Raw genomic sequence first — 11845 nt, forward strand, 5'->3', positions numbered from 1 at the left:
TTTTTTATTTTTTATTTTTTACAACTCCGACGGGTCCCCCGGGACCGGTTTACGGAGTGGTTGGCATGGCAACTGGTAGTCGCCATTACGTCACATCCTGTTTCTATAACATCAAATATAGTAAGTAAAACGACCTAAAATGACAGAAACCGTCCTTGACATGTATTTTAGTGTTAGTTTGGCCCAGGTCCCGCCCACTAACATGGAGGGGGTGGAGCTTATGACCTATCCTGCAGTCAGCCACCAGGGGGAGCTCTACTTGCTTTGGCTTCACTTTTGAGGAGCAGTTCCATCTTTACTCTATCTATGGTCTTGCCTGTACTGCAAGAAAAAAAAAACAAGGAGACAGAAGCTTTCGAGGTTTGTTTCTCACGCCCAATTCCCTCAGGAAGAGTTTGGTCCCAGGCCTATTACCAGCCCCAACAAGTTCTGTATGTTTTGCGTTACTGCACGTTAAGGTCAAGGCCACAGTCACAGCTAGGGTCCGGCAAATCAACGAAGAGAGAGAGAAGAGATGTGTACACAGTGTGAGAGGAAATGCTGCCTAAAAGGCTCAATCACGGGTCAGATGTCCTTTGTGTGAGGGAGGAGTCTGGGATGCCACACAGCATCTCTCTGTGCTGGACCACTAGACAAATGTGACACATGTTATTATCAGTTTCACCTCACAGCGTCTAAACCATTAGCACATATCCCATATTTACCCATCAGCGCTGCTAGCTTGTTTGTCACTACCATGCTCTCTGCAGCATAATGCATCGTGCATGCCCAGCGCAAGTGTTAGACAATGAGCCGCCCTGTTACACAACCGGTTTAGGACCGAAACTAATCATTATTTGCAGTCTTCATTGTTTTCTCCTTCATTTCCTCAATTATTCACTTAATCATTTTAGATTAAAAAAAAAAAGAACATCCCATCCTCCCTGAAAGATGATTGTCACGTGTGTAGTTTTACAATCCAAACGTGTTCTTTCTTGAAATGCGACTAAAACTAATTAAAGATTAATTTCCTGTTGAGCAACTAACTGATCCGGCCACTCGTGACAAAAGTGAGTGTGGTCCATGCTTCGTTATCTAGGTCCAAACATAATCCACCCCTCTCCCTCTCTCTCTCTCGCACACACACAGAGATCTATGGCGCCATAAAATGAATGTATAATGTGTAATATAATATAATACGCAGATAAGTTCCTCTGATTTACATCGCCTGCTGATTCAGTTCGGTATAGGATCCATCATGCAGACACTGTGGTGACAAGACTGGAGTGAAATACTTGTAAAATTCAAATATGGATAATACCTGGAGGGCAATCTGCATAAAAATGAGAGAGAGATAATAATAGAACAGGTAGAATGGTGGTCTGAGATATGTAAAGTGTCTGGCTAAGGCTCATTCACTCAACTGTGATGTCTATATGCCTTTCGCTTGCAGCTGGATCCTTACTTCTGGAGCGTGCTCTCATGGTTTTTGACAGTCTTTGCTCCGATAAATTCTTTTTTTCTCTTTTGTATCAAACACACTCTGTTTCTGTCCCCTCTCTCTCCCCCTCTCCCTTTCTCTCAGCTGTCCTTACTCGAGGCGCTCCCCCTCCCTCCTCTTTATCGATTCTTTGAGGTTCAGCGGGTGGGGCACAGCACCAGCAATGGAAAGGGCATGGGATCAATTCCCACAAAATTTCAAACATTCACTGGGCTGTCACTCTCGGATAATCTGTCTGCGGGCTTACCCCGCCGAACGCGCTGATGTATTCTGCTTTGTAATTGGTGCCCGTCAGTGTCAAGTGTCTCTGCTGGCTAGATGTTCGGGGCCAGCGCTGCTGAATGCTGCACGGTTTTGTTTCATTTGCATGTGCAAATTGTATGCGCGCATTTTTTACCGTCGCATGAATCTGAGCTATGACGATGTCGTCAAGGAAAGCTCATGTTTTAAAGAGTTTTGCTCAGTTAATTCAGGGGAAAACAAATTAAGTGTTTTGTTATATTATTGCATGTGCCTTCTTTTTTTATTATTTATGCACAATAGAAGCAGTAATGGAAGCCATTTGCCAGAAGAATTATATGTATGTTTGAGTGCATGTTTTTGCCTCTTTAGAAATGCTAATACAAATAATTTTAATTTCAGGCATCTTAACAGTCATGCATCTTACTTTAAGGATACTGATGAGGATAACTACTCATTCATTTTAAACAATTAAGCCTCTTTAAGAACACTTAACAGGGAAATTGATGTAAAGTGGTCCCACCACTGTGTCAAACAGGTATATCCTTAGAGCTGAGTAGCATTCATCTTGTACAACTTACTACTTTAACATCGAGTCGATAACTGATGAGTCCTCTTGAAGCTCACTACTTAATGTCACATGTCGAGATCAAGAAGAACAGCTTGGACTAAAATGTCCCCTAATAACTTGGAGCCCGAAATGTTAGAAGTCGCGGCATGAAAGCTTCCCTTCCAACTAGGAGGATATTTGTAACTCGGTGCAGCTGCACACACGGAGCAGGAGCAGCGCTGCTTGGGCCAGCTTCAACGAACAAGCAGAGCATGTCTCGGGAGAGACAGAGGGGCCTCAGAGGCAGCCTGGCAAATCTGAGCCTGACCTCCCCGGAGATAGAGAGAGAGAGAGAGAGAGAGAGACAGAGAGAAGAGGGAGAAAGACAGAGGGAACTGGATTTATATCTTTGTTTTTAATCCCCCTAACACGCTCCACTGGACCTACAGTGGTACTTTGTGCAGGCTTCATGTATAGTCAGGAAAAGAACAAACAAACAAAAATTACAGAGCTTTTATGAAAGGAAAAAAACACAAGTTATTTCTTCTGTGCCATCAGAGCATTCACGGTGTTGTCTCGTGTTTTACCACCTTCCTCTCTGAGAAAGAATCGGCTGTGGCACGCTAACCGGCCGCCTTTTAACTTCACAACCGTTACTCAGACTGAAATGCCGTTTTTTTGTTTCCGCTCCGGTGTTTAATAGGCGGAGACCGGCTTCTTCTTGTTAGGCTTTCATATGCAGGAGGGAAGTTATTTCGCCGGGCCGCCGTAACTTAAGTGTCCGACCTGCTTTATGTCATTTGGAGGTGATGAGAAAGGTCTGCCTGCAATTCATCATGATCACAGCTGTTTATGCTAAATGATTTTTTCAGGGCAGAGAAGTGAAAATGAACCAGAGAAGTGTTTATTGTGAACCGCAAAAAAAATAAAAAATAACTCAATAAGCAGCTCCAACACGCAGGACTAACTAACTCCTAACATTTCATTTCCTCGAGCGCCAAGGGACCCAACTGATAAATCAAACTCACAGGAAACAGCAACTACACTTTTTCATCTTTTTTTTTTAAATGGCTTGGGTGCACAGCTGTTTTGATTAAATAGCTGTTGTTTCACTCGGCTGATTTACAGCAGCCTTGATGGCTCCGTCAGTTTCCTCGCATCCCTGCTTCCACACAGTTAGACAACGTTCCCAAAGGTGTTGGTGCAAAATGTGGCGCTTCCCACGTATAAAGGAGCTGACTAATACGGTCATTGATGGTATTGGAAAGCAAAACCAGACCTCTGAATTTAAATGTGGCTGACGAATCAGTCTGGAAGTCTGGAACGGGGCTAGCTGGATGTGCGTGGAATCACAACCACACTTCACTAAGGAAGATTTCTTTACAACCGAGAGGAGAGTGGAACGGGCCTCGAGCCAACACAGCGTCCCATGGTTTCCCAACAGGCATTCATTGTGCACCGCTCCATTCGTCTGTTGTATTCTTCTGAGCAAATGGGGCTTGTACGTACAGAGTGGAATCGGGATACGTAGCGGCTACAAGTAGAGAAAACCAGATGATAGATTCATGAGTATGAGCGCACGCGTGTTACAATGCTCGTCTTTGTGTTTACAAGTGTGCCAGGTTTTTTTTTTTTTCCCCTTTTCCTGCAACTACCCATATGCTCGTGAATGTGAGCCGAGGAGCTAAACCCGAAATGAAGACAGGAAGCACAAAAGCAAAGCAAAAATAGATGGTGGAATACAATGAGAGCAGGGACAATAACCACAGGGAAATGGGGAGATAGGGGGAGAGAGAGGAAGACAAAAGAAGTAGGTAAAGTATGCCATTATGCTCAACAGACAAAGCTCGTCTGTCTTCATTTAGATTTCCACCAAAAACCAGAAGCAATAGCAGCGTGGATAAAAAAATATATATATAAATAAATAAATCACATTAATACCTACTATATGCAGTCCACATTATCTGAAACCTGCGTTAGCACACAACTACACATAAAATATGATTTCACTTGGCTGTGGGTAAAGACAAATGCACCTGAAGTCATGTTTTGCAGGGCGTTTCATCATCGGTCGAGATATTTTGTGTGCATCGCCGCACTTTAAACGTGCCGCGCCGCACGACTCCGCGTACTATTTACGCCTTAGAAGAGGATGCATCCCCGGAACGCTGCCTGAAAGGACTCTTGTTCTTAAGAGTTCTGTGTCGGTGTCTAGAACACGATGCGGTACAAAAACGCTAAACACAAGCTTGAGCGGCACAGCGACAAGGAGCTGTTTAACAGACGGCGTTGTCTTGACTTGACGGAATAAGATGTGACGGTCGTAGGGATCCATGCTGAAGACTGGGAGCATTTATTTCTAACCATCCACTCTAAAGTTTACTGTTCTTAGAGTTAACACATGCAGATAAGAATTCACATATAGACCACTTTATATATGGCAATTGATGCAAATTTACACACTTATGTGGTATCGGAAGTAGCCACAACATTATAACCACTGACAGGAAATAACATTGACCATCTTGTGGCAATTCAGTGTTCTGCTGGGAAAGTCTTGGACCTGGCATTCATTGGTGTGGGTGTTACTTAGACATGTAGCACCCACCTAGACCAGACCAGGCACCCCCAATGGGGTGGGGGTGCCTGGTCTGGTCTAGGTGGCAAAAACGCTTTAGGAACAACTCAAAAAAACATGAAGAACAGCACAAGGTGTTGACCTGGCCTCCAAATTCACTAGATCCCAAACTGATCAAGTATCTGTGGGATGATCCACAGAGGCCCCTCCCCTCAAAGGCCCCACCCACTAACAACATTGTGTTGCCAGACACCACAGGACACCCTCAGAAGGCCCATGTCCATTCTCTGATGAGTCACAACTGTTTTGGAGACCTACACAATCCTAGGAGATAATGTTATGGCTGATAGGTGTATGTATAGCAAACATTGCAAATTCACATACTTCTATGGTACTAGATGTAGATTTCTTTAGTTGGCACTAGTTAAAGCCATTGTTTTTATAAAAGAACCTCCTGACTATTGATAGTGAAGAGGCGATGTATTCAAACTGATTTCTACATCAAACAATTAGCTCACAGACATCAGGGAAAGACAATAATTCATGTGCAGTCTCTCTCCGAGGTGCTCTGCAAAATGATTTTACTACAGGGAGAGATCTCATTAATGTCAACAGATATAGGCGCATCCTGTCAGACCACTGTATCATTACACCTTGGATAGGAAAATAATAACGATAAAATGTCATGATGTACTGCATGTGATGTGCGCTGTGTAAGTACGGGAAGCAGTGAACGTCAGCGCTGACATTCCCGCAAATGGATTTTCTTGCTTTTGTCTTCCAACAAAATCCTTGAATTTGCACACGCCATGACACTGATCAACAGCTTTTGTGCTACGATAACGACTGCTTGAAGACTCCGGTAACTCTCTCCCTCGATATCTGGCTGCTGACATGACATTGCTATTCGCCGCTTTGAAGATATTAATTATGATTTTCAAGAGCTAGCAGACAGGTGCAGAACTGCAGGATGTGGTTCTTCAAATATCACTATTTTTGCAACAGATGTTGTTAACTACTCCCTGCACTTACCAAAGAGCTTCCTTGCTGCTATGCTGATGACAGTGCAAACACAAAAGAGGATGAGAGTTTAGAACTTTGATTAGTTTTTTTTTTCTTTCTGTGTTCTGGGTACAAAGGATTGGAGGAGAAAGGTGTTGGTTTGCATTTTGATTCAAATTCAGCGACGTAGAGATTACTAAAATGTTTGGCAAAAAATCTGCCCCTGATTTCAAACTTGGAGAACGCTGGAAGAAACAACGCACTGATGCCTCACAGCAGAAAGGTTGTGGGTTCGAATCCATTGGGCTGAGTTTGCATGTTCTCCCTGTGTCTGCGTGGGTTCTCTCCAGGTACTCCAGCTTCCTCCCACCGTCCAGAGACATGCTGGTTAGGTTCACTGGTGATTCTAAATTGGCCGAGTGTGGATGGAGACCTGTCCGGGGTGTACCAATGACAGCTGGGATAGGCTCCAGCACCACCCCGCCACCCTCCAGAGGACAAGCAGTTACAGAAGATGAATGAATGAATGAATGCACGTTGCAGAGTTGGGTTTTGGTGACTGTGAAGTGCCACCTGTTGCCCGACAGATATTTACTAAATGCGAGGATAAAGACTCAACGAGTGTGTCAAAATGTCAGCCCACTCCACATGATGTCAACCTGTAGGCTGGAGTCTTATCAAAAGCATCAGCCTCCAGCAAAAATGACTTTGTAATGTCTGAAAGCTTTTATTAACAGAGGGCAGCTTTACCAAGCGTGCTTTAGCCTTTGAAGGCTGTGCCCTTTTATAGTATAAAGTCGCTTCGTGAGCGTCACACAAGGGGGTTGCCCGCTTTGGCAACTCTTTGTTGAGTGATGTAACCGAGTCTGGACTCTGAAGGAGTTGTATAAGGACTTTCTATACTTCAGTCACCACTGGGATCCATTATTTTTGGACGAATAAGCCAAAGTTGTGTCTCTCGGCTGTGAAAACGATGTAACCTACAATCCAAACAACGCACGTACGGTTGAATATCCAAGAACTAACATAGCTCTGCTGAGAATATTGTAGAAAATGCCACTTGACCACTGTTTGTTGGTGCAATCGATGCCATTGATGCGTCAAATGAGATGATACTATACACTCAACCGGAAACGGTGTCTAAACATATGATCCGCACCAGAAATGTGGCAAAATGAAGGTTTCATTTTTCATCCTCCTTGGACAATACTGCAAAAAGAAGAAGAGGAAACCGTCTCGTAATCCGACGGTTATTCAACTTACAGGAAGGTGAAGTGAAAATGCTACTGAATATATTCATCATGAGCCAAAGATGAGCACGGCTGAATCAAAGGTGGCAATTAAATCCACAAAACAGCCAAACTAGTTGGAGGGAATACTAAATTCTTCATTCACACGTAGTTCTCATGATTACACTCGCATCCTGCCCCACCCACATGTGGGAAAAAAATAAAAAATAAAATAAATCAGTGATGTTAAAAACATGTCCCTTGTGGAATTAATAATCATGAAGCTTTCCTCCTTTACACAATGCAAAATATGCAAAATTCACAGCTCCCCTGCATTATACCCTCTATCTCCCTCAAGCCTTTCTCTCGCTTAGCCTTCTCCATCTGCCATCTCTCTCTCTTTCTCTCTCTCTCTCTCCTCTCATTGCTCCCACTCTTCATTTTCCTGCTTTGCTACGCTTCCCGCGTTTGCTTCCTTCCCTCGCCGTCCTCTTCAACTTCATGTTATTTTTCAAAGTTCCCCTCTTTACCCCGTTTTCCTACCTCGTTCTATTTCAACTTGTCCTCTCAAACCTTGCTCTCATCCCTGCATCCGTCCATTTTCTCCTCTGAGCCTCCGTTATTGCTCTCTCTCTCTCTCTCTCTCTCTCTCTCCCCCCTCGTATCTCCCTGCAGTGTGAAAGCAGTACCTGCGACATTCTGCTCCCAGTATCCTCTCATCTAAATGGGATGTGTGGCCTTGCTATATCTGATTCCTCTAGACAGGAGGTGAGAGCTAACCTTTCTCCCATTTCGACACCTCACCGGCTCCTGTTATTTGTTTTCATAACATAAATATGCCATCCATGGTCACAGCACACATCACAAAGCTTTAACGTCCCAACTCTAGCATACAGAACTAAATAATTTCTACTAGAGGGAGCTCTGCCTTTAATGGCACTGAAACCACAGAGTGAGGGGAAAAAAAACTCCTCCGGAGGTAAGATTCATATCGGATTAACGCTCAAGTGAAAGATAAAGACGAGAGGGGTGAAAATACTGAGAATATCCCCTGATATCTGCCTGTGCTAATGAATACGATTAATGTTAAGCTGCTGGAGGATCCACTTTCCATGTAGATATAAAAAGAAAAAAAAATAATATTCTCAGACCACGAGTTATAACAAAGCATATCAGACAAAAGATGATTTCTTTACTCAGGTGTACGTATAGGTGGTGACTGGTTACTATAGTGACACATCATTCTTAGTGCCATAAAGCCCCAGAGAAGAGCTGTCCTCAAACACTCAGATCGAGTTCCACAGATAACACACACTCACACACTCGCTCACATGTTTTCATAAACCCAAAATGTGAACTTACGTGTTCTGAAGCGGTGGTGTGGGCGGGTGGCCGGGCCCTTGCCTGGGCGGCCGTGATTCCAGCGTGACGTGGGCTTGACTGGGGCTGCCGGCTGGGAGGTGGTCGGCTTAGCGGTGGTCTTCACTGTAGCTGTACTTGTGGTGGGTGCCGTAGTGGTGACGGCAGCCGGCTTTGAGTTGGAGGCTCCGTTACGTCCATTACTGCCTCCTTTCTTGACGGTGCTACGTGGTGTGACCCCCTTATCACTAGGTGGTGGAGTGAGTCGCGTGGCACGAGTATCAGAAGTGGTGACCACAGTCCCGCTGATGCGGGTGCCAACACGGTTATGAAGATGCGGGGCGCGGTTGCCATCTCCACTGGCTGCGCTGCCATTGGCTGAGTGGTTCGCTGGTGGATCTGATCTAGTTCTTGGCGCTGGGGCGGTGCCATCTGCAGCTAGTGGCGTGGTAGTCGACACTATCGCTGTCGTAGAGGCAGCTAAAGTAGTGGTGACAGTGGAAATGTCAGGCCCCTTCGGCATGGCACTGGGTTTTGAGAGAAATATAGGGTCCTGTCCAATGCTACCTTTAGGATCCACCAGATCAGTGGGGACGTAGTCTTGGACCGAGCCCACTACAATCCATTTCAGCAGCATGAGACTAAGTCCCAGTCCCACAAAGCCCATGACCAGGGGCACGGCACACAGCCAGGTCTGCTGGCGAGGCCATACAGCACAGGGGCCGCAGCGGAGAGGCCCCGGGGCTCGGGGAGACGCCTGTTCCGCCCCTGGCTCCTCCAGCGTCATGGCCGCTAGAGTGCTTGCACCGGAGCGCTCACTCATCCTGCAGGAGGTTTTCGTCTCTTAAGGTGTTCGGGAGGTCAAACAGGTGGCCAAACGATACAAGGGCATGTACGACGAAGGAGATGTGGTGCAGGAGAAATGCTGCGCATCTTAAGTATATACCCACACAATGCTTAGCCTATGGACTGACATGCACAAAACACAAAACATGAACTAATGCACAGGCACCCACAGCAGAGAACACACAATTTACTTGCAGTCACGTACTACTAATTAAAAGCTGGCACAGCACTCAAATGCACACACAAGCAATATAACCTACACTCCCTCTGGCGGAGATCAAACCAAACACACACACACACACCCCACTCACAGACACACACACACACACAGGCACCGAAAACACGCAAGGATATACACACTTCCACACGGGTTATGGACAGGTGAGAGAGCGAGGCGAGGGGGCGCTTCGCTGTAGTTCGGCGCTAACGAAGCGATGATAAATCCCAGGATGCTTCACTCCCTTGTTAAAAAGCCGTCGCAAAAAGAACGGAGAAGGATATCGATCCGGTGCGTGTTGAGCTTCAGACTGGAGCTGTAAATCCATGCGCGTGTGTGTGCGTGCGTAGACCATCAAGCCAGGCTACGGCAGCACCCTTCTCCACTCTCAGCTGGTTGATTACCGGCCACATACGGTCCTTAAAATACAAACCACGGCTTGTTCCTCTGTTACCCCAGTCTCTCTCTCTCTCTCTGAGTTAATTTCGCCTTAAACAGCCCACGTTTGCTGATGAGCTTCCTTGTTTTCACTTGCAGCGCCTTCGCAGGCAGCTTCAACTTTGCCTCTTACAGCCCCCAGGAACGGCCACCCATTCGGCGGCTCCAGCTGTCGGTAATCCAAACCGGTGAAAGCCGCCGGGGATCTGATGGGATCTGGCAAAGAGATTGGGGTGGTGGTGCCCTGAGTAGCGGGCTAAATCCAACTGATCCAGGTCCAATCCGCGCGCTGACCAACAACACTCTTGATTTTCCCGGAATGACAGCCGCGCGTCTCCAAAGCTGTCCGTCTACAGTCCGTCAGTGCGCCGATAGATCCGGTGCAGGTAGAGAGAGACAGGGCGAGGGGGAAAGAAGCCTGTACGATTCGTTTACCTCCGCTGCATTCCCACAGTGGTGCAAGCAGCAGAAAGGGAGACCGAGAGAAGCGAGGACGGGTGAGAGAGAGGAGAGGGAGGGGGCTCTGAAAAAAATGATGCGGCGGCTGTTCTTGGAGGCTGCAGACTAGGGAGAGACAGAGAGTGAGAGGAGAGGAGAGCAGGGAGGGAGGGAGGGAGGGAGGGGAGGCTTGCTCAATCCGCGGTGAGTGATGTGGGTTTCACGGCTCCTATCCCATCCGGCGCTCTCCTCCGGTTCACCGCCGTCCTCAATACTCCAAAGTGACGAATAGTGACTGCCCCGTCTCTCCCCCCTCCAGACTCCAGGACTGTAGGTGTGCGCCAGCTCCCCTGTCAGCAATAAAGAGAAAGAAAGGAGAGATTCTGGTGGGCTCAAATAGGAAGGTGGTGGGAAAACAAGAGAGAGAGAGAAAGAGAGAAAGAGAGAGAGAGGGCATAGATGCGTGTTGGCTAAGCTCTGCAGCAGATGCAGATAGGAGGCAGAGGGAGGAGGCGGCGGCGGCGGCGGCAACGGCAGCGCACGGCGCGCACACACACACACGAGGCGCGGAGAGGAAAGGCGCTACCATAGACACACCCCAGGGAGCGGTGAGATCGAGGGAGGGAGGGAAATGATGAGAGGAGGAGGAGGAGGAGGGATGGAGGCGCCACCCCGATGTCTTCCACCAGCGGCACACAAGAGCAAACAAACCAAACACCAGGCTCATAATTTATGAGCGAGTTAGAGCACTACTTCAACTTGATACTTCCGTGGGCAGTAGATGAATCCCTTATTTTACAGTTCACAGGGGACAGTGGTGCTTTAGGCGCACAGCCAGCCAAGGTTTTATAGCCAGTGGGACTTGAAAATATGAGTGAAAAACACATTTGGCATTTGGTTTGTACATAGAAAAGGGCTGCAATGTATCAGGCAGGACCAGGGCCTTTCTGAAAGGACAAATAAAGTGTCCAATTGATACAAATCAGTTCAATTTTAATCCCAAAATATCCCACGTATTCCGGTTTCCAAGGACGGAATGGCATTAAAATAACCTGTGGAATCATTTTCCTTCTTGTTGTCACATTTTGCACACTCTGTCATCATTAGAGTACGTCTGTCTTGTTGGTTTTCCTCGATTAATTTCTGGTCAAGTTAATTTATCAGAAAAGTAACTGCATTAAAATGAGCTGCAGGCGATGAAGCTTTGATCAGGCGTTTAAATGTCTTGAAATATGTCTCAAATGTTCTTAAAGTGGCTCCAAGTTCAGCTTCTTGTCACGTGAGAAGAAAGAGAAGCTGGCAACTGTGTGAAGCCATTCTGTCTCATGCATTGTTGCTTCAAGATAAGTAACACAGAGGCGATATTTAAGACTGCCATCGCGGAGCGTGATGGATTCTTTTCAAACAATGGAACTGTAGTCGTCGACTAGTTTAAGCAAAATCGTTTATCTTTTTTTTATTTTTTTGG

The 11845-nt window shown here is 46.4% G+C and overlaps 1 protein-coding gene across 1 annotated transcript in view; it reads right to left on the reverse strand.

The window, feature by feature from the left end:
• nrg3b (neuregulin 3b) overlaps positions 1 to 9922 on the reverse strand; it is a 221990-nt gene extending 212068 nt beyond the window's left edge. The window contains 2 exon segments of the mRNA XM_084567348.1: positions 8442 to 9282; positions 9286 to 9922. Coding sequence (XP_084423474.1) covers positions 8442 to 9282; positions 9286 to 9330 — 886 coding nt within the window. The 5' untranslated portion in view covers positions 9331 to 9922.
• Positions 9923 to 11845: the final 1923 nt, after the last annotated feature.

This window comes from Chelon labrosus (genome assembly GCF_963514085.1).
Source record: "Chelon labrosus genome assembly, chromosome: 19".
NCBI lineage: Eukaryota > Metazoa > Chordata > Actinopteri > Mugiliformes > Mugilidae > Chelon > Chelon labrosus.